At 41.6% G+C, this 22,801-nt stretch overlaps 2 protein-coding genes across 10 annotated transcripts in view; one reads left to right on the top strand and one right to left on the bottom strand.

The window, feature by feature from the left end:
• Dcun1d3 (defective in cullin neddylation 1 domain containing 3) overlaps window positions 1–1,690 on the bottom strand; it is a 37,731-nt gene extending 36,041 nt beyond the window's left edge. For 2 of the 6 annotated variants that reach the window (XM_051192810.1, XM_051192812.1), the window contains exon 1: window positions 1,018–1,200. The gene's annotated coding sequence lies outside the window, so the exon portion shown is untranslated. Of the gene's footprint in view, window positions 1–702; window positions 858–1,017; window positions 1,201–1,543 lie in introns of those variants that run through there. The other 4 variants (XM_051192811.1, XM_051192813.1, XM_051192815.1 and 1 more) reach the window with 4 other exon arrangements.
• Window positions 786–21,332, top strand: Lyrm1 (LYR motif containing 1). Of its 4 annotated transcripts, none has more exons than XM_051192819.1 (4): window positions 786–809; window positions 14,390–14,559; window positions 18,724–18,816; window positions 20,762–21,331. In XM_051192819.1, the coding sequence occupies exons 2-4, from the start codon at window positions 14,401–14,403 to the stop codon at window positions 20,876–20,878; spliced, it is 369 nt and encodes a 122-aa protein (XP_051048776.1). In that variant the 5' UTR covers window positions 786–809; window positions 14,390–14,400; the 3' UTR covers window positions 20,879–21,331. The 4 variants fall into 4 exon arrangements, with proteins under 4 accessions (XP_051048776.1, XP_051048775.1, XP_051048774.1 ...); XM_051192818.1 differs by lacking the exon at window positions 786–809 and adding an exon at window positions 1,203–1,350 and having other exon boundaries at window positions 20,762–21,330; XM_051192817.1 differs by lacking the exon at window positions 786–809 and adding an exon at window positions 1,575–1,705.
• The last annotated feature ends 1,469 nt before the right edge of the window (window positions 21,333–22,801 follow it).

The following is a 22,801-nucleotide window of genomic DNA, read 5'->3' on the forward strand; positions in this document are numbered from 1 at the left end:
TTCTCAGAAGTGCATTATGAAGTGTGGGTGGAGAGAAACACAGATATCCAGAATTAGCCTAACATCAAATCATTTTTGGAAAGAGTTGACAACATGTAAATTCCTCACACATAAAGTATGTAGAGCGAGAGACCTTGATTCCTGGGCTATGATGCCATTTATGATTCCTTGCAAGAGCTCTGGAATTCCAGTATTCATAAAAGAAAATGCTCATTATAATCACGAGCCAGGCGGCGTTGTGAGGTACTCCCCAATGTGACACAGACCATAACTGAAGTACTACAAAGCTTGCAGTTAAGAGCTGGGATAGAGGCTGAACACAAAATTCAAAAGAGGTAACCAAGGTACTAAGTGCTACAAAGGGGAGAGGATGACCACGACTGGCACTCAACCGCAGAGAATTAAAGTAGAAACAGGGGTGTGAATGGAGGAGGATAAGAGGTGGGGATGGAAAAACAATACATTTGTCACCCCGTCCCACTTCCTAAACAGGATACAGGCAAAGCCTCCAGCCCCATTACCTCAGGCACAGATGGTTATCGTTTATAGCAAAGGTGCACAGAAAGGCCTTCAGGTCTGAGCCCCTTAATTCCAGGGCTGTTAACGATTACAGAGAAAGATGGGGGTGGGGAGGAAAATCAGGGAGGGAGCTGAGAGATTCACCGCCACCTCCCCCTTGGGCTCCTACCTCACGGCTCTTACCCAGGACTTTCAGTTCAGAGTCTGCAGCCCCTCCCCGCGTATCTGCGGTCCCAGGTCCCCAGGCCCGGGATTGAGGGGTGCTGGCGATGGGCAGGCAGGGACAGTAGGTAAGTTTTCTGAGCCTTGCGCTTGACACGCCACAGGCTCCCCTCACAGCCTCTTCTTCCAGAGGGACCAGTCCAGACAAGGCGCTGATTTGCACTCCTCCCCTTCCACCACCACCCCCTTTCTCGAAGGAACCGAACCCCCGCCCCTTCATCTCTCAGTGCTCCCCCCTTTTTCTCAACTCCCTCCCCCCCCCCCCTCCAAACTCACAGCTGCTCCAGAGGTTCCTCCAGTCAAACCCTGTCTGGAAACGACGGCGGCCCGGCGGGTCCAAACCACCTACCATCCCCGCTTGCGTTTCCAGGCTCCCTACCCCCGCCGCCGCCGCCTTTTCTGCCACCGCGGCCGCCGCCTCCTCCTCATCTGCGGCCCACCGGCGGCGGCCGCCCCAAAGCCCCGCCCCCTCCATCGCCTCCTGCATCATCACTTCCGGTAACCCCGCCGGCCGCTAGCTCCGGGAGGGAGAGAATGGGAGAGGGGCGGGGACGGGAACGAGGACGGTGACGTCATGACGTACACAAGGACGTCCGAAGCCGTCTCCAAGTAAGGGCAGGAGGGGAGCGGCGGAGGGTGGGCTAGGAGGAGCTGGGCCGGGCCATTTTCTAACTGGAAATGGGGGAAGGGGATAACGAAAGAGTGAAGGCAAAGCTGGAAGAGAGGGGGGTTGGCTGTTGTTGAGTGCGGCGGGGAGTGGGCTAGGGCTGGAAGTTTGAGGAGGTTTGAGACGACCTCTGACCTGGGCCTCATGCTCCCACAGCAGTCCGCCCGGTGGTTTGGCCCGGCCTGATCTACCCGACCTGCTGGATGGAGCTCGGTGTGGCCAAGGCTCGGCAGAGCTCCTGGCACCGCCTCCTCCCAGCCGGCTCCTGTGGGTGGGGGAAGGCAGGACTGACGCAGAGTGAGTGTAAGGATGGAGACGCCAGCTCCAGTCGCGGGGGACTGGGGAAAGGGGTTGGCTCCCCTGGGGCAGGGATGAGGTGAGGGTGTGGGGTTGCTAGGAGACGCGCCTGTGTGACCCCAGCCTCGCGAGGGCGGCTCGGTGTCATCGCTGCTGGCCTCGGGAGACCTGCCTAAGGGAAGTGGCACGTGGGCGAGCCCTGGCATGGGACCCTTCAGACTAATAAATGTAAATGGAAGGCGGCAGGGACAGTTCTGGGAGGCTGGAGAGGTTTCTGCCTTGAGAAGGGCCACCCAAATGAACCCGGATGTAGGAATCAGACTTCAGGTGACAATGAAGGCTAGCTAGCTTCATTACTAACTTGAGCAAAGGAGAAAAGGAAGCCTTGTTCCTGAACTTTTCATTGATAAGTATATGAACGCAGAAGATAGCAGCTGCCCCAAAGGCTGGATGGAGTGGAGAGACGGCCTCTCCGGTGTTTAAGAGGGAAAGAGAATGGAAAAAGAAAGCAATTGTCTAGGTCGACAAAAGTGCCAAAGCACGTTGAAAGCAAAAGGTAGAAGAGATTGAAAGCTTTCTTGGAGTTACAGAAATAGCAAGGGTTTAGCCTTTGCATTATTACTTCCTGAAGGGTAGTGATTGATCAGACCTTATTTACATTTTTGAAAATTGCTGCTGGATGGAGAAGGTAGTTAAAGCTATTAAGACGCTGTTGCTGATGTCATGGGAGAGGTGACAGTGGTGTTGGATGAAGAAAATTGATTTGGAATATATTTGGGAGTGTGATCATGCTGGACTGACTGCTGGCTTGGATATGAAGTGTGTGGTAGAGGGTGGCACCAGAGGTGTCGACCTAGAGAAAACAGTTTGAAAGGGAGTAGTCTAAGTTCTTTGAACATATGTCAAAAGTCCTTTTGCAACCCCAATGAAGACGTCCAGAAATGAGGTAAACAAGCAGGAAGAAAAGTCATTGGTGGACATAATAAATGTAGGGTTTATTCCTAGAGTTAGGAATAGGCAGTAGACAGTAAAGCTCACAAATTCCTTGGGTCTCCTCACATTTAAAGAACACCCAGAAGGAGTTGAAGCCAATAGGAAGCTCAACAAGAGTGACACCTCAAAGATGAGGAGACCATTTAATATCCTTAAACAACAGGATCAACCCTCACAATCAGTGAGTCATCCCATGAAGGCCTTACTCTAGTCTTCCTGCTCTCTCAGCTATCTGTGCTTTTTGACTTGTATACAAGTAATTCTGTGTGCATTACCTGTTTTGATAAATGTTGGTTTACATGTTTGTCTTCCCAAAAGACTGTTTCTTCCTTGTGTCTTTGAGGCTCCTAATATGGAATACCTTATAAGATACCAACCTTAGAATACCTAGCTATCCTGGAACTAGCTCTGTTGATCAGGCTGACCTCCAGCTCACTGAGATCTACCTGACTCTGCCTCCTGAGTGCTGGGATTAAAGGCATGGGCTACCACACACAACTTTGCTCAGCCTTGGAATTCTTAGAAAGGGAATTTTGTCCCTGCTGCTATAGGTGACATTACCATTATAGTGAATCTTGATGGAGGAGTCAAAAGGCCTGGGTTTCATTCTTGGATCTGCAACTAATAGGTGGCCTTGGAAAAGGTCCTCTTCGAGCTGATAGGGTTGGCCTAGATTAAAAGTTGCAAGCTTGCAAAAACAGATAATGCCTGCAAGCATATTGTTCAGTCCACAGTGTGATTTACTTTTTTAAAAATCTGCTTGCCAGTTTTTAAAACTTGAACATCAAAATTCAGATTTTTGGCTTTATTTGGAAAATTGGACAGTCTGAAGTTCCTAGAGATCCCTACACAGCAGCAGCCAAAGCTGGAGTTGCTTGCCCTTTGTGTCTTATGTTCCAAGTCAACCAGAAGTATCTCTCCTTACTCCCACTCCCAAACTGACATTTGGTTTGCAGTTGACTTGAAAACTGCTATCCACATGTAGCTACTAGTCACATGTAACTAAATTTAAACAACAGTTCCTTAGACACATATTACAGTTGTGGAGGAGCCACATGTGTGGCTAGTCTCTGCCCTGGTGGGAAGAAAAGAAGAGTTTTATCATGGTTCTTTTGTTCGATGTTGGATTGAAGCACTGAAATAATATAAGGTTTCTGGGTGCTAGTTATTCCTCATAAGCCAGACAGCCATTGTTCCTGCTGCCTGGACAGTCTGATAAGGAGTTCTTGGGCCCTACAAATAAAGTTGTTCATTTGGTAACTAGAGAGTCCTTGAAGAATGTTCTGAAAGCATGGTCCCCAATGCATAATTCTGTTGTCTGTTGGACATAGAGTCAGATTCAAGAGATCTCCAGCTGTGCCCAATGTTGTCCTCAAAGCCCTTTTTTGTTTTGTTTCAAGACAGGGTTTTTCTCTGTAGCCTTGGCTGTCCCACCATTTGCTCTGTAGAAAGTTGGCCTTGAACTCCTGAGTCCTGGGATTAAAGGTGCGGAACACCACACCCAGCATCCACCAAAGCATTTTTTGCAGTTTTCTAACCCATTTCTTTTAGAAGAATGTCACAAAGCAGGAATTTAAATTAGTGTTTGGGCTCACTGACTTCCCTATTTGCTATGAAGGGTTGAAGATACTGTCTGGAGAATGATGAATAAGTCTCTCACATTGGCTTGTTCCCACTCCTTCCATATATCTCTCACAGCTGACTTTGGGTAACTGGTTTTGAATACCTCTAGCTAATCTTTGTCTTTGTTTCTTAAAATATGCTGACACATACCTATAATCACAGCATTCAGGATGCAACTTTCTGGTGAGGGATAATATACCCATTTATTTTTAATTGAAGAACCATAAATTGATTTCCACTTAGAATTTCTACCTAGAAGAAGAAAGTATAACTTGACTGGTTGATGGATATATCTTGCAATTCTGGGTCAGTCTCATATATGCATATCATCTTGATGTGTCTTCCAGTACTGTCATGATACACTGATGGTTCCCAACATTAAAATAATTTCAACTTTTCAATGTTGTGAAAAAAAATGATACATTTACTAGAAACTATACTTTGAATTTATATCTTTTCCTGAGCTAGAAATAGTCCCAGTGTTGGTCAGCAGCTTCCAGGCCCACTCCCAGTCAGGACCTAATCTGAAAGTTAAAGTACATCTGCTTTTAGGATTCATGTTTGCCTCCTATTGCTTTGTTTGGGATAGTTATTTTAGAAGTCTTTCTGGTATGGGTATTTTGAATTTCCCCTTTGTTCTGATGGCTTCCCATGTTTCAGTATCTAACCTAATTTTATTTTCCCTTTGATAAACGTATTATCTACCTCCTTCCCTGGGTCATCTCTTATACACCATATTCTTGTAATGTTTGTGTAAAAAATGCTTTCAGAGAATCGTGGTATGAAGTACCCTGAATGAACATATCCTGAGAATTGCACAACTGTATGGTATCACTTCCCTCTTCAGAGTCTAATAACCAAAAACTAAATCTAGGACAGGAAATAGTCCTCTGTGTGTGTGTGTGTGTGTGTGTGTGTGTGTGTGTGTGTGTGTGTGTGTGTGTGTGTGTGTGATGGAAGCCAAGGGACTGGGGACCTGTAGGACACAGTTTGACTTGAAGTTTGTTCAGTTGTGACAATAAAATCATTCAGTATACCAGCCAGTGTCTGACAAAAAGCAGGGACTAGAAAAGCTCTAGGAGAAAAGAGCAGCGACCAACTGTAAAGAGTCAGAAAGAGATAAAGGAAGAGACATAGGAAGGAAAGCTTAGTATTGGCACCTGCATTATATTTCCAGTAAGAACCATGCACTGTGGTCTGAAGATAAGCGGTGTCTCTAGCAGGGTTATTTACTCATACTGAAGAACAATAGCCCTTTACTGTGCAGGGATTATTAATGATCGGAGGGAAACAGCTTTAGGAAAATCCATTATTACCACAAAGCAGCAAATTCACCAACAGGCTACATACTTTTCCATTCTCTGCAGACAAAGCTAACCATAGATAAAAGGCCTCACTACTATCATTTCCTTCTATTCAGGTAACTTGTACATTTACTTCCTAGTGCTAAGTATTTTAATGGAATGGCTCATAAATAATCCTTACAACTCTGAAAAATGTTCTGTGGTTGCATATTACATTTTAAGAAATGAAGGCACCAGTAAAGCTTGGTGCTACAAACTTATAATCCCAGCTGCTCCTGAGGAGCAAAAGTTCAGGCCTCTTCTTGGGTTAAAGAGCAAGTTCAAGACCAGTTTGGGCAACTTGGTGAGACCATACCTAAAATGAAAAGTAAAAGTTCAGTATTGAAGTATGTGCCCTGAATATGCAATCCCCAATTCTGCCAAAGAAACTCTTTTACACTCTAAGAAATTGAGGCACAGGCTGAGCTCAGTGAAAGTGATCATTTGAGCATTATCAAAAGCATTTCAGGGCTGGAAATGGTGGTGCTCACCTTTGATCCCAGCACTCAGGAGGCAGGCAGAGGCAGGAGAGCTCTGAGTTTGAAGCCAGCCTGGTCTACATAGCAAGTTCAGAATAGCAGAATAGCCAGAACTACATAATATACATGATAGAAAGACCTTGTCTTTAAAAAAAAAAAAAAAAAAAAAAAAAAAATAGCATTTCAGTTCCCCAGGTGATAAGTGCTTTAAAATATTCTTTTCTAGTTTGGTTTTAAAATTACATCATTGGATGCCATGTACCTTAGTCCCCAAAATGATTAGTTTTCTAGGGGGGGGGGGAACCAAATTTTCCATGTCATTGATTCTCAGCTTCCTAGAAATAGGGCCTTTTGGGCTAGTGACAAACCATGACTGGCTTTAAAAGAAGTGAGGGTTGTAGCCAAGCTGATACATGCCTTTAATCTCAGCACTCAGGAGGCAGAGGTAGACAGATCTCTGAGTTTAAAGCCAGCCTAATCTAAAGAGTACATTCCAAGACAGCTAGAGCTACACAGAGAAACCTTGTCTTGGAACAACAACAAAAGAGAGGATTGTAGCATTCATAGGTGTGAGTCTTAAAGTACTCTCTTTAGCCTCCCCCAAAACAGCTCTGAATAGTTTCAGTGCCCTAGGAACTTTTGTTAAAATTTACTTACTAGTATGCAGTAGGAGTTGGGTGCATGCATGCCATAGCACATGTGTGGACAGAGGAGGACAATTTGTTGAGTCAGTTCTCTCCTCTCACCTTGATGCGAGTTCCAGGGGTCAGTCCAGCAAGTGTTTTTACCTGCTGAGCCATCTATCCAGCCCAAGCTCTGGTATCTTAATTGGGAACTCTTTTCTAGATTCTACAGTGTATATCCCAGGATGAGAATGAATATTGTTGATGGCCATTATGTGTATATAAATATTTTTATAACAAGTGTTTTTCATGTCTCAGTTGTGTATCAGGCCCAGAAGTATAAGGAACAAGACTCCATCTGGTCCTCTTGCCTTTACCACCCTTTCCCAAACATTCATAAACAATTATAGAAGGTTCCAGTCAGAAAATTAGCCAGCAAGATAGCTCAGTGTATAAAGGCTCCTACCACCAAACCTGACAACCTGAGTTCCATCTCTAGGATGTACATAGTAGAGAGAACTGTTGTGCTCATTCTCTCTCTCTCTCTCTCTCTCTCTCTCTCTCTCTCTCTCTCTCTCACACACACACACACACACACACACCACATAAAATATAAGAAAATCAATCTTTAAAAAATAAAGAGATGCTAGGGATGTACACAGGACATGTCCATAGTCCCTGCAATTAGAAAGATGCAACAATAGGAAGCTAAGAGACAGAGAAAGCAGCAGGTGGGCAAAGAAAGGATATTTTGGTTGGATGATTTGAGGGCTTCACAAGGTAAGAAGGGGTACCATATCTAAAAAAGTCAGAGCCACAGGACTGATTTAGTCTGGGTGAATTTCACAGCATTCCCCATCTCCACCCCAAATCATGGAGTACTTGAGGGAAATTTTCTAAGACAAAAAGAAATCCTAGAGTCGGGTCTTAGAAGAAAAGAATGGATTTTCCCCCTTTATCTTCTAGGACTTGAAAGTCAGGTTAATTTGCCATTTCCTCTTTCCCTTTTTGTCCCTTCTGTTTCTGCTGCACAGTTTTTATTTCAGGAGAAAGCAAAACCTCAGAGACTCCAGCAACTGGAATTTTGAAATTCTTAAGATCAAAGTTATACTTACATAAACTTCACCTATACTTACATAAAATGGGAACTGGAGAGATGACTGAAGGGTTAAAAGCTTTGCTCATTCAGAGGACCCAGGTTTGGTTACCAGCACCCACATGTGACTCACAACCACTTTTAAATCTAGTTCCAAGGATTGATTCCTCTTCTGCCTTCGGGCTCCTGCACTCACACTGTGTACATACATACACATTTAGTTGTGCGCGCACACACACATACACACATGTACTTAAAAAAAAAAAAAAAAAAAAAAAAAAAAAACTCTTAAACGGCTTCATGCTGCATTGAGCTTTTGAAAGTACTCCAAAGATAAGGGAAACAGTGAAGTTGATGAGGCTCCTTGTGCTAGCATTTCTGTTCATTGGCTTCCTGTAAAACTAGATTAGGATTTACCAAGGGTCTAGGCATGCCTGATAGAGTATGTTTCTGGAGTCTCTACAGGCCCTTTCACAGTGCTCAAATGCTTTACAGCCAATAGCAAGATGAGTGCATGTTTCCAAGGTTTTTGTTTTATCTTTGTTTCTTGATTGATCGATGCCCATTATAAGCCCCCATTATTGACTCCAAAATTAAAACACAAATGCTTGTGGTCAGACAAGGAAATAATCACTCAACTTTTGAGACTTTTCATCTTGACTCACCTGTCAGCTAGGTGACATTAGGCAAATCTCATATTTCATCCTCTCTAAGAGGGATGAAATCATTATAGTTAAAATACAGTTTGGCTCTGGCACATTTTTAACAATGTAAAGCAGACCATGTTGCTCCCACTTGCTTCACATATGTCAATGTCTGCCTTTTCTCTTTGAATGCGAACTTCTTCCGAGGCCTACTCTCCCATCAGCACTGGATTGTGTTGACCTGTGGCCTCCCTGGCAAGTCTTCACTTGCATTCACATTTAACTTCGCTTTTGGCCTACCCCAGAGCTTTGCTCCTGCTGCCCCCTTCCCTGCACCACCCTCCCTTAACTATCCAGTTGATCCCCCCCCCCAAATCTCCCATTTTTGTTCGTTTCATTCAGAACACATTATTATATAAAATTCTCTGGTTTTCAAGGTATATCATCTGCCTCCACCATTAGACGATAAGATACTTCCAGAACCACATGGTCTTAGACATACATGATAGGCACATCCAATAAAATTGAAGTGGATCAATAGATGGGGTCTTTGGTAGAGGAGATTGAAGGTTTGCAGGTTGTAACTGTGATGAGTCTTTGTTTTCTCTTCTGTGATGCCAGCTCCCCTTGGAGTCAGAGACATTATCAGAGAGAACTGAAGAGCAGAGCATTCCAACCAGGGGCAAAGCCTCCTTTTCAGGGTATTAATGTATAATGCTTTTTTTGGAGAAGTAACGGGGGCCAGTGGAAATTTTATAAAACATACCAAGGTGCAAAATATTCACTTCCATGGCTGTTTGTATGGTAAGACAATAGAATTCTATGGCTTCTTTCAATGGAATTATTTAGCTTCCTTTGATATAAAGCATGCAACAGATATCCAACAAGAGTTAACAATATCAAGTTCAAGCAGCTTATTTAGTTACTAACAACTTGGGCTCTGACTCCAGACTGTAAGGTTTGCATACTGGCCCTACCTATTTCTAGCTATGTGACTTCAGACACACTTCTTAATCTCTTTTTATATCACAGTCTTCCTTTGTAGAATGAGGATAGAAGTAGCACTTGCCTACAGAATTATTGTGACGTTTACAGAGTTATATGTAAAGTACCTTGTAGAGTGTGAAGCCCATTGTAAATGCAAAGCACATGTAGCTATTTTTATTGTAATGAATAGGACAAAGTTCCTGCTCTCCAGGAGTTAGCAGAAAAAAATCTAGGAAGAAAAAGACACAAAATAACTGCATAAGAGCATTAGGTGGTTTAATGCTAGGCCTACAGAGAGAGAGAGTGCTCTGATAATATTTGGTAGTGAATAGGTAGGTACCTTTGTGAGGAGAGATGACTTGCAAAAAAAGAGGCATTCTGAGTGGAAGGGTGAGCCAAGACAAGCAAAGGCTTGACAGTGGGACAGTTTCTATATACCTTTGGCTGACCTTGTAGCCCAGGCTGGCCCCAGACTTGTGGCAGTCCTTCTACTTCACAGCCTTCTGAATGTCAGGATTACAGGTACGAGAACAGTACTTGGATTAGAAATTTTCTGAATATTTATTCATAGCCTACCTACACAACACAAAAATCTATATCATGGATGTGATGGGCTATTCCAGTACTTATTAAAGTAATGATATTATGTATCGAACATCACCTCTACAATCAAATTTGGAGATATGTGCATTAAGGACCTCTCTCAGCTGAGCACCAGAGGCCAAAACACACTAGCAGCAAAGTGTGCCAGACTTCCACGAAATAAGCACTCAATAATTAATTTCATCTTAGTACTCTGCTTATACAGGCAGTGTGACTTTTAAAAAAGAAGCCACCTTCCAGTCACAATTACTTCTGTCACACCTATATTTTCTTCTTTCATTCTGGGGTCTGGAAGTTAAAGAGATGAAACAAATACTCCAAGTAGTGTAAAGAATAAATGTCATAGAACTTTAAAGAAATTTCTTAAGAATAGGCTTCATGACCATTTTAGATAAAGTTCTGACTTCTAAACTGAATATTCCTTATGTTGCCTAAGGGGAAGTCCCAGCAGATCTCACTACCATATCAGATCAACCCTTGACCAACCATAAATAAGGATAAAGGCTGCCTGTATTGCATTAATCCTGAAAAGACTGTTGGTCTCAAACCATTAAATCCTTGGGTAAGGAAACCTTCAGGAAAAGGCAATGTTTGCTTTCTAAGGCCAAAGAGAAAAACCCAAAAAGAAAAGCATTTTTTTTTTAAATTTTTTTTAGATGTGACTGATTCGGTTTTAGAATCTAAAGATTTCTGTAACGTGAGATATTGCGTGTTTTCAGGAAACATTTGTTGAATTCCTAGTTTTTAACCTTTCTAAGTGCAGAGAATTCAGCGGTAAATAAGATAGATGGAATTACTACCCATAAAGATTAGCGCCTATTGAAGGAAAATAGACAAACCAGAACTTGATGAGTTCTATAAAGAACAACTGTCAAGATTCAATTGATTCTTAAGCCAGTGTGTGTGGTTAAGGAGAGATGAGGCTAAAGGATAAATAGAAATTGATGAAGTTAAAAAAAAGTCAGATGTTTAGGCACACACCTTTAATCTCATCACTTAGGATGCAGAGGTAGGTAGATCTCTGTGAATCTCATGCCAGTCTGGTCTACCTAGGGCATTTTTTTTTCTTGTATTTTCTCTCAAAAGCTGTATAGTGAGACCTTGTCTTAAAAAAAAAAAAAAAGTTAGTGAAGAGAGAGCAATATGGCTGTGTACCCCAAAGTCAAGAAGATCACAGCCTTCAACACCCACCCACACGCACAGGTGCGTGCGTGTGCGCGCGCGCGCGTGCACACACACACACACACACAGAGAGAGAGAGAGAGAGAGAGAGAGAGAGAGAGAGAGAACTGATAGAAATCCAGTAAGAAAACAAGAAAGATGCATTTTTCTCTTTTCTTGACTTTTCTTCCAAGACTTAGAAGTGATAGGCTGGACCTGTTCACGTACGAGGTAGTAAAGACAACTTTTGACTTTTCTCTCTGGCAGTCTTTGTGACTTGGGTTTTCTGGATCACCTGATGTTAGAGAATCATCACCTACCTTTCTTTCTGGATCAGTTTTCAAAACACACACTAATTAGAGTATTTTCAAAAGAGTATTATTAAGTGTCAATTGTTAGCACTCATTACCTTGAGTAACCTAATTGCAGGTCTTGTGTGCCATGGCTTATGATCAGAATTCTTAGAGTAGTAAAAGAAAACCAATTAAAGTCAGGCTTTGAGAAATTTGCTAGGGTTTTAAAATATGTTTGACCTTCGATTTTCTTTGCCACTATCTGAAAGTCAAGGAAGTTTCATCTGTTAATGACAGGGAAGTGAAGCAATCATTAGTTGATGCTACTGCCCCTCACAGGAACTGACTCACGGATTTTCAGATGAAACAAGTTTTAAGGAGAGCCAGGAACTCAGAAACCTGTTTCCTTACCAGGAAAAATGGCATCGTCTCATCTGGGTTTTTATTACCCATGATGTTCTCACTTGGTTTTTATGAATTCCTTTTAAGCATTTTTTTTTTCTGTGAAGCATCATTAATGGTGGTGTATATAACTTTGATTCTTTAAACTTTTGGATTGGGGAAGTGGTGTTTTCAAGCTTTTTATCAAATGGTTAAGCATTGGTTCACTCCTTGTTTCTCAAGAAAAGCCACCAGGGTCCAGTAAATTGGAGGGGAAGTCATCTTCAAAGAAGAGCTTATAAGGTGTATTCTTTAAAGGTATTTGGAATTTCTAGAAGTACATACCCGATCCTGCTCCCATCATTCTCTAGCAGCTAAGGGCCATTCAACTGTAGGTAGGGAGTTGGAGATGGATTATGTTCCTAAACGGCAGCATTCAGCCTTCTCCCCAGTCCTGATAAGCCTGTTTGAAAAGTCTCTGAACTCATGGATGTGTCCAGGGACCTGGCTGTGCTGCTTACTCACCAGATCTGTCAATCTGTCTTCCCAGCCTGTCCTCTTGTCTAAGACAGTGTAGTAGGCTGAATCACACTAAGAACTCCAAGGACTTTTTTTTTTTTTTTGTATTTTCTCCCAATTTTTACACATAGAAGTAGGCTGAAATTATGCATAAGTTATAAAAATGCTCATCAAGCCAGGTGGTCGTGGCACACACCTTTAACTCCACACTCAGGAAGCAGAGAGGCAGTCAAATTTTTGAGTTTCAGGCCAGCCAAGGCTAAATGGAGAAACTGTCTCAAAAAACAAACCAAGAAATTGCCCATCAGTAGAATAGAGAAATGCATTGGGATCTCTTCATAGAGTGGAGTGATCTAGAGCAATGATGTCAGAACTAGAGTTCAGTGGGAGAGTGTAGTTTAGTCTTGCAAATTCAATGGACCAAAAAAAACCAAAACAAAACAAAAACAAAATGAAAAAAACATAATCTTGTATAACAAATCTAAAGGATTCATGATAATGGTAAGGAGCAGTAAGAATAGTGGTACTTTTCAACAAAGGAAGAAGCCTACACATGCTAATACACATCTTTAATCTGAGTATCCTAGAAGCAGAAGGAGCCAGTTCTTTATGGGTTTAAGGCCAGCCTGGTCTACATAGAGTCCCAGGCCAGCCAAGGCTAAATGGTGAGGTCCTGTCTCAAAAAGAGAGAGAGAATTAATTTAGAAGGGGTCCAAGTTGGTCGTAGGAGGGCATCAAGTATTTCCATAACTTGTTCTTCAAGGCTTATTGTATGTAGCTATCATGTTATTCTCTTTTTGTATCTGAAATATTTCATGAAAATAAAAGTAGAATTTAAGGAAGGTGTATACTTAGGTCTGTTCTCATTTGGTCATACTCACTGGAACTAAAGCTGGTGTTCATAGAAAAAGCCAGAGGCTTCAGAAGGTCTTCAGCCATGAAGAAGATCTTCAATTGTATAGCTCTTATTGGTCAAGAAAGTATTTTTGAGAAATGCCTTCTAAACTAAGAGAAATTGCACACATACAGCCTCTGGGTAAAGCTGAGACTTAAAACTGGCCCTGTTTGACTTATTTGGTAACACAGTTTTAAAAATAATTGTCATTTTAAGATTTTATGTTATAAAAGCATGAAATGCCACTATTTTTAAAGAGCTAGCTCATGATCTTCCTCAGCCTTCTGAGTGCTGGGATTACAGTACATGCCTGTGCTACCATGCTTGGTCCTGCTATCTAAACTACAGAAAAGCTAGCATTTCTAGGCCCTCCTTTTTAGATGACTGCTGCTGCTCAGAGCTGAGTAACAAATACTAGCTTTAGTTGGTTGGTGGAAAAGGGAAGCTGTGGAGTTAAAAGTGAGTCTGGCTTACATGAGACTCCAGCTTTACTAACAGAACAGGCCCTGCACCAGCCAGGCTGACACAGTGAGACACCCCCCCACCCCCTCCACCTTCCCACCCCCCACCTTGGTCTCAACAAAACAAACCAAAATATGCCTTCTAGGCAGTTAGGCTAGCCATGTAAATTTACCAGAAGAGAAACTAAAATCATCATTTCTGAGGTATTCTGGTTAGTCTTTTAAAAGTGGGTTCATAGCAGACAGAAAATTAGGCAGCCCTCAACTTTCGGGTACAGTGTGTAATTCTAGGACTCAGGAGGCCGTGGCAGGATGGTTTGAAGACAAGCTGGGTTACATATGGCATTCTAGGCCAAACAGGACTAGTTTGTGAGACTGTCGAAAATAAAAAAGATGGGAGGAGAAAGCAAAAGCGATATCTCAGAGATGTTTCTACTCTGTCATTCTGGTAATGCTACCCACAGACCTGGCAAGAAGGAGCAGTTATATCTAGGCTAATTAACTATTTTAATTCAAAAACTGTACATCTGCCTGACTGCCTACTATCAAACTGCATTTGTATGTAGATTTTTCCTTCTTCTAGTGAGTCTGAAGATGACAACAGCAACACGACAAGAAGTCCTTGGCCTCTACCGAAGCATTTTCAAGCTTGCACGAAAATGGCAGGCAGCATCAGGGCAGACAGAAGACACCATCAAAGAAAAACAGTACATACTAAATGAAGCCAGAACACTGTTCCAGAAAAACAAAAATGTAAGTAGACCCCATCTGGAGATGTCAAGGAGAAGAGAATCTTCCTATGGTATTTGTTCATTTCTTTCCTACCTTGATTGAAGAAGACCCATGGAAGGGTCCATCATGCAATTTGGGTAGGCTTGTCAGTTCAGCCAACTACTAGAAAATCAAGCTCAGCCTGTGTTTCTCTCTTTTGGATCAACAAGGTCTCAGTCCAGCCAGTAAATGGTTTCGGCATCCTCAGAAGACCCTGTGAGCCAGGTGAAAGAAGTCATGCCAGTGAGAGCTGTTCCTCACATACCAATGGCCAGCCACTCCCAGCAGTGGTATGCAGTAAAATGCTTTTTCTCAATTCATAAACCAATCAAAGCCTTCTGATTATAAACCCATCTGTAATATGGAAAAAGACACAGGGCTGCTTCCCTAACTTAGCCACGAACTCTTTGGCCAACAGAGTGGTACCACAGAAAATAGAGCTTCACTACCTACTTAACCAAACCAAACATCCAGACACCAGTCATCCAGTTTCAGTTCATCCTGAAAAACCATCTAACACTGACTGACATTCCCTTGGGAAAACTGCCTGGCACTAAGGAGGTGGCAGTCAGTACCTGGTTCCTGTTTCCCCACTCCTGTTTGCTTTTTTCCCCTGTATCCTATGTCTTTCTGGCTGTGTTTTCTCTACACCATGTTCTACCACTTGTATGCCAATTGGGCAGCCTCTATGCTGAAGCTGCTTTTGAATGCCCAGACTTGGTTCTTTTCTCTTTTTTCCTTCCTTTTCCTCTTCCTTCCTTCCTTTTCTTTCTTTCCTCTTTTTTTTTTTTTTTTTTTTTTTTTTGTTGTTGTTGTTGTTGTTGTTGTTTTGGTTTTTTGTTTGCTTGCTTGCTTGCTTGCTTTTGTTTTTGTTTTTTTGAGACAGGGTTTCTCTGTGTAGCTTGGGAGGCTGTCCTGGGACTAGCTCTTGTAGACCAGGCTGGTTTCAAACCCACAGAAATCCTCCTGCCTCTGCCTCCCAAGTGCTGGGATCAAAGGTGTGTGCCACCAATGCCCAGCTTAATTTTTATTTGTTTTGTTTTCTGCTTTTTGTGTTTTGTTTTTCTTTTGGTTTTTTTGAAACACTTTTGTTTAGCACTGGCTATTCTTGAACTCATTATGTAGATCAGGCTGGCCTGGAACTCACAGAGATTTCCCTGATTCTGCCTTCCTAGTACTGGGATTAAAAGCATGTACCAGCAGGCCTTTGTTTCTGACCACCCACCTGAAGAACCTCACCTTGGCCTGGTCATCCATTCACTAGCCCTGTCCCCACCTTTTTTAAAACTACCCCCACCTTTTTTTTTTTTCTTGTAGTTCCTGTCACCTATTGCTGCTCTGAAACTCTTTGTTCTTAGTCATCATTGAAGTATCCCACCAAGCACTAGACTAGACATTTGAGATATATCATCATCATCAAAATAAGGTCCCTCAGAAAGATTTCATTTAGGTAGAAAAATAGAATTTAAAAATCAGGACAAATGATACCAAAGAAACTCTCATAACCTAAAGTACGTTCTCGTCTAGGAATGCCTAAGGCCTCCATGTTTTATTGTTTTGTTTTGTAGTTTTTATATATTTTTATTAAATCATATATATGGACTATCTGTGTAGTCACAGCTGTCCTTCAACTCACAGAGATCCAACCAGCCTCTTCTCCCAACAATGGAATTAAAGGTGTGTGGGACACCACACCTGACCTTTAAAATGTCCATACGTGACAATATTCATCCCAAAACTTCTCCTGGATTCACCCTACCCATCCAACTTCATGTTTTGTTTTGTTTTTTGCTGCCCATATACTCATAGGTGTGGAGCTGTCCTATGTTTGACCTACAGGGCCACCCTTAAAGGGAACAAACTCATTCCCCTAGTAGCGATCAGCTGCTGACTAGGGGTGGAGCCTTGTGAAGGCCTCTCCCTCCTGTGCTGGAATGTTGACTGGCTTGATCTGATGTAGGCCATATATGGACAACAACAGCTGTAGTGAATTCATGAATGCAATAGGCCTGTCATACATGTTTTTAAATGAAAGTCCTCTTGCCTCTTCCTCTGAGTACTGAAATTATAGGCTTCCACTTGTCTAGCTTCCATTGTGCCTTTTTTTGTATCTTCATGTATCATGTATCTGCTCAGATAAATCTTTGATAGCTGAAGGCAGAGATCATGACTCCATGGATATGGCCTAGTGCTAGAGAGACTGTGGAATGTACCAAGGAAACCTGTGCAAGCACACTTGTCTGAAAACTACTCAAGACTAGAATTTTACTTATTTTAATATCATCCTTGACCTTTTACCTAGATTGGCCAAGGATGAGACAGAGGGTTGTATGTGCATGTCACAAAATCATGCAGCAGCCCATGAATGGCTGAATTTGAAGAACTGTAGCCCAAGCTTGTTAGATGATAGAGTTCTAGAAGCCCAGCTCCTTTAGCCACATCTTTGTTAGGGGACTTTTCTTCCCCCCACCCCCAGGTCCTCATGTAGATATAAAAACAGTTTATTATCACCCTGGTTTCACTAAGAGTTTAATAATACAAAGCCATCTTATTACTTGCTCTGAATCCCAGCAGGCCAATGGCAACATGAAAATATAGTTCCAGTGTGGACAGCAGGGCAATAGCTTCTGAGGCCACAAAGGTCAGGGAGTTGAGCCTCTGCCCTAAGGGAATTAGCTGAATTCTCTGTGCTACTGTTTCTGCAACTCCTAGAAGCACACGGGACAAGAACTCCCTTGGAATTTCCAAGTCACAGGGACCCACACTTCACCCTGGGTGTCATCTGAGGCTGATACAGTTTCGGTGCTAACTTGAAGCACTCTCACATAGAAGATCCATGTGCTGGTTTTTTTACTTCCTCTGAATGAAAGTTTCTCCCCTTCCCTGACTTGGCTTTCTGGGGTTTTGTTTTCGTGCTCCTTTCCACTTCCAGAATAAACATCTTACTCTTTTACTTGAAAATACATTATCACAATTTGACTGATTTGGGATTTCAAAAGTCCTTCTTTCCCCCTTTACCAATGAGCAAGACCATTTAAAGTCTAAAATACTAGGTAGCTCATTCTTCAGTGTCTAACTCTTGCTGAAAAGCCAGGTTCGTTTGGAGCAGTAGTCCTCAACCTTTCTAATGCTGTGACCCTTTAATACAGTTCCTCATGTTGTGGTGACCCCCCAGACATAAAATTATCTTATTATTTCATATAATTTTGCTACTATGATGAATCATACTATAAATATCAATATGCAACCCTTCAAGGGATCTCAGCCTACAGGTTGGAAACCACTGCTTTAGAGTCAGTGTAAGGAGGATATGAAATATCTCTGTCATTCAGTATTGGTGGAAATGTAAGTTTGTAGATTTTTGGTGGGGATATAAATTGATGTAAACTATAGGAAGTAACTTGGGAATATTATGAAAATGAAACATGCTTGAACCCATATAACCTCTTTGTCTTAGCATTCTTGTTCTGAAAATTCATCTTAGATATATTGGCATATGAGCAAAAAATTTGCATAAAGATCTGTAACAAAATTGTTTATGATGGCAAAAGGCTGGAAATAACCAGAATGCCCATTTATAGCAAAGTGATTAAATTATAATAAAGCCTTATGTTGAAGTTTTGATAATCTTCAGGAAGAGTGCCTCTTGATGTCTGAATATCAAAAGAGCTTCAAATTATGTCAATGAAAAAGCAAAACTTACAGGTTAAGATATCTGTATAGGAAAAAGCTAAGACCAGTGAGATGGCTCATTGGATAAAGGTGTTTAGCACAGAAGCCTAATAACTGAGTTCAATCCCTAGAACCCACAGAAAGACAGGAGGAAACCAATTCCACAGAGTTGTCATCTGACCTCCATACAATCACTGTGGCATGTTTTCCATGGCATATGCACACCCTCACAATATACACAAAATAATAAAATGATAAATCATTTAAAAGGGGTAATTCTCTGTATTTGAGTTAATATATTCATAAACTAACTTTGGAGGAATACATAAGAGGGTTAACTGGAAGATAAGAGACTTTTATTTACTAATATCAAGATTCCTGGGTAGTAAACTGAAAACGTCAATAAAATCTGCACTATATTTTATATACTATTATAATGATACTAACTGCCTCATTTATTTTCCCCTTAAATAGCTCACAGACCCAGACCTGATTAAACAGTGTATAGATGAATGCACAGCCAGGATTGAGATTGGACTGCATTACCGGATTCCTTATCCAAGGCCAGTAAGTATGGCTGCAGTGAACAGGTGTTGGGCACTTATCCTTGTCAACCCAGTTATTTCTAAGAATGGATACCATGAAGGAGACTTGCTGAGGAGCTGAGAACCGTTGTAGGGAGCTTGTTAGAAATAAGTTATCCTTGTATGCCACCAACCCACCATAATAAATCACTGTGTCAGTAAACATTTGGTCCCCTCTTGTGCAGCTTCCCACTACTTGGAAGGGAAAACCAGCTCTCCTGTTTGTAAAGCTTTACTTTGGGTCTTTACCCATCTTTATGAAATGCTTTTATTTTCCTTATTACAAAAGGCAAGCTTTTTAAATACTAAAAACTAAAGTTAATTTTTAGTTAATATTTTAAATATTTAAAGGTTACAGAAAGTAGAAAGTGAAAATTGTCCAAAATTCTACCTGATGGAAGAGACCACTGTAATTTTTAAATTACCAGTTTTTCAACACTTTGACTTTAGAAAAGCAGTTATTTGGTACTTTATTAGTTCAAGCTAATTATCCACTAATACATTATTAGTTTTAATAACACGTGCACACACATTCCTTCACACATGGAATTCTGGGTATATTGTTTTTGTTACCTACTTATTTTATCTCTACTGAGCATCTTTGTATACAACTCTACTTCATTCCTAAATGTTTGTGTTGTATGCTATTGTAAGGATGTGCCATAATTGTACAAGTCAGGGTTCCTCAGAGAAATAGAACCAGTAGGAAGGAGATTAAAAGATATAGACAGATGGATGGGTGGGTAGGTAGGTGGATGGATGGATGGATGGATGGATGGGTACATTGATGGATACATGAATGCTAGGTGAATGGATGGATGGGTGGATGGGTGGGTGGGTGAACAGAGATAGACAAACAAATCTGGACATATAAAGGATGTTTCTTGTAAGGAATTGGCTCATACAGTTTGGGGGCTTAAGACCCAGGAGAAAGTCAATGGTACAATTCAGTCTGAGCCTGAAAGCCTAAGAATGAAGGGGGCTAATGATAGAAATCTAGGGTGGAGACAGGCAGGAGAAGATGAGGTGTCTTACTCAGTAAGGTGAGCAAGAAGCAAAAGAAGTGAATTCATCCTTTGCCATTTCTTGGGCCCTACTAGGATAGAGGATGCCCCTCCACATCCGGGAGGGAAGTCTATTGAATTTAATAATTCCTGTACTAATCTTATCTGGAAATACCCTCACACAAACACCCAGAAATGACTCTTAATGGGGGTCAGTCACATTTACTCATGAAATTAGCTGTCACAGTCATAATGTAAGCAGCTTTCTACCTTAGTAGGCATCTGAGTTGGCACCAATGCCTGTCATGCACTGAACATCTTTGCATGCAAACTGCTTTTCTCTTTTCCTTTTTGGATGTCCATTTTGCTGAATGGATCTGTAGTTCTTTTCCTGTGTCCAGGAACAGTGGCATAGATGGGTACAAGATTCTTGCTTCAGGTCCAGTCTTACCACTTAATGTGTAACCTTGATCAAGTCATTAATTTCTCTGAGCCTTCATTTTTTCAACTATAAAAATTATAATTCCTCTAGCCAGGAAATGTTGGTACCTGCCTTTCATCCCAACACTCAAGAGGCAGAGACAAGAGGATCTTTGTGAGTTCTAGGCCAGCCTGGTCTACAGAGTGAGTTCCAAGACAGGCAGGACAATACAGAGAAACCCTGTCTCAAAATAAATAAATAAACACACACACACACACACACACTCACTCACTCTATCTCTTTCCACATATATGTGTGTGTGTGTGTGTATACATACATATATATATATATATGTCTATATACATATGTTATAAGGATAGATAAGTGAATGCAGAAATATAAACATTGAGTCTGTGGTAGATTTAGCACTTAGAAACAATAAATCCTCAATGAATAAAAGTTGCACTAATGATTATGGTTCTCCATGTCATTATTCTACTCAGATCCATCTGCCTCCAATGGGTCTTACCCCACTACGAGGTCGGAGACTTCAAACCCAGGAGAAACTGAGAAAACTTTCCAAACCAGTGTATCTGCAGTCTCATGATGAAGTTTCCTAATGGAGAGGACAGTTGACTTTTGAGAATGATGAGCTGACTCAGTTTTGAATGTAAATCAGGCAACATGACCTTCTTAATTAGAAGCAAAAACAACACTTCTTTTAGACCTCCACAGTTGGTCCTCACCAGTGACATGTGGCTGTAAGCATTCCCAAGGTTTTTCAGGGTCTTGCTGCTGCCTGACTGATGACATTGGCCCTAGAAATCATGGACCTTACATCTTAACTCGTCATCCTTGGGAGCAAGTCTAAGGCTTGTGGAGGAGGGCTGACGGCACTGCCATTCAGTACACATCAACTGATGCAAAGGGATTAGGTGGTTGCTGCAAGTTCACATGGCTACCAAATCATGTTGCTCCCAAAATAGAGGTTTATCCACAAGTTATTAATTTGCTTAAAAGTGCTTTCTGTATAGAATTTTTCATGGTCTCCTGACTCATAATTTCCAGATTATACTCCCTTTATAAAGAGCAGCTTTGGATTGTTTTATTTTGTTGGGTTTGGGCAGGGGATGTCTTTTGAGACATGGTTTTCCTATGTAATACTTGCTGGCCTAGAATTTCCTATGTAGACCAGACTGGCCTTGTACTTGTGTTAATCCTCCTGCATCAGCTTCTCAAGGGCTGGAACTACAGACCTAAGCTACTACACCCAGCAGATAATGTGGTCTTTTTAATGGAAATGTGGTCTGACATCCTTCTTCTCCCTGTTGATATGGAAGTACATGCCTTAGTTATATGTTTGCCTTATCTTAAATGTGATTACTTAGGATGCACTTAGGATCTAAACAGCTTCCTTGACATTTATATTGCTTTAGTTTTATTCAACTTTAACCTAATTTAAACATACAAGGTCTAAGCTACTTCCAAGTCAAACAGAAATGGGACAAAGAGAGCATGTGTGGAGTCTGGTGGGAGTTCACTGCAAGCTGTTTGCACATCAGCAGAGAGTGGACCTCACTAATAAAGACAAATCTCTATCTATTTGGGCCCCTTTGTGTTCTTTTCCATAATGAGCTGTGACCCTTAGAAACAGCAGAAGGGCTGTGCCTCATGTGAGGAGAAGCATCCTTCTCATGTTCAGGGAAAATACTTCAGGGATTGGCAATAGTAGGGAGAACAAATTTTATACTGTGTCAATTAGTGAAATAATAGTATATGCACATTTGATACAAATGCAGTGATAGGCTTTGGTGAGGAAAAAAATGTCAGTGTATTAGAATGCATACTGGCTCTTCTGTAAGCACATGCCCCAAGCTAGCTTGAACTGGAAGAAACCGATCTGCCATCTCTTTGGCTCTTCTTCCAGCAAGTCTCAGTGTCAAAGCTTTACCCTGATTGAGGATGAGTTAATGTTTAAGTATCTCCCATGAAGATGGGATATGTGAACTCAAGCAACCCAAGTTCATGTGGTAATCAGCCAGTGGGACATCAGAATAAATCTGGGTGTGCTGAACCAAGTGAGATCCAACTTGTCCATCTCCATCATGCTCCCTCTCTAAGGGGCTCAAGGAGACAAAGTGATTTTTGACTCTGTGCAATTTTGCCTTACTCTACTGACCATTAGGAATTACCTTTCCCTCTAGCCCTTTTCTCAGTGGAAGACTGCTTAATTACTTAAGTACTTAATTTGAGAACCTTCTATAGCCAGGGGTTAATGGTGCATGCATTTAATCCCAGCACTCGGGAGGCAGAAGCATGCGGATCTCTGTGTGTTTGAGGCCAGCCTTCTCTATGGAGCAAGTTCCATAACAGGCTCAAAAACAATGCAAAGAAACCCTATCTCAAAACAAACAAACAAACAAAAAGAGAACCTTCTATTAATGTGAATTTTCTATGAATAGCTTCCTTTGCAAAGACGTATATACTATTACATAAAACAAAGGTAACATGTTTGGATGGATGAATGGATTACAGGTGTGTAC

This window comes from Phodopus roborovskii, unplaced genomic scaffold (assembly GCF_943737965.1).
Source record: "Phodopus roborovskii unplaced genomic scaffold, PHOROB, whole genome shotgun sequence".
Taxonomy (NCBI): Eukaryota; Metazoa; Chordata; class Mammalia; order Rodentia; family Cricetidae; genus Phodopus; species Phodopus roborovskii.

Coding starts and splice junctions, on each gene's coding strand:
- Lyrm1 (XM_051192816.1), top strand. CDS start 1,612: ATGGAGCTCGGTGTGGCCAAGGCTCGGCAGAGCTCCTGGCACCGCCTC. Junction 1,712..14,389: donor AGGACTGACGCAGAGTGAGT/GTAAGGATGGAG, acceptor TCCTTCTTCTAG/TGAGTCTGAAGATGACAACA. Junction 14,560..18,723: donor TGTTCCAGAAAAACAAAAAT/GTAAGTAGACCC, acceptor CCCCTTAAATAG/CTCACAGACCCAGACCTGAT.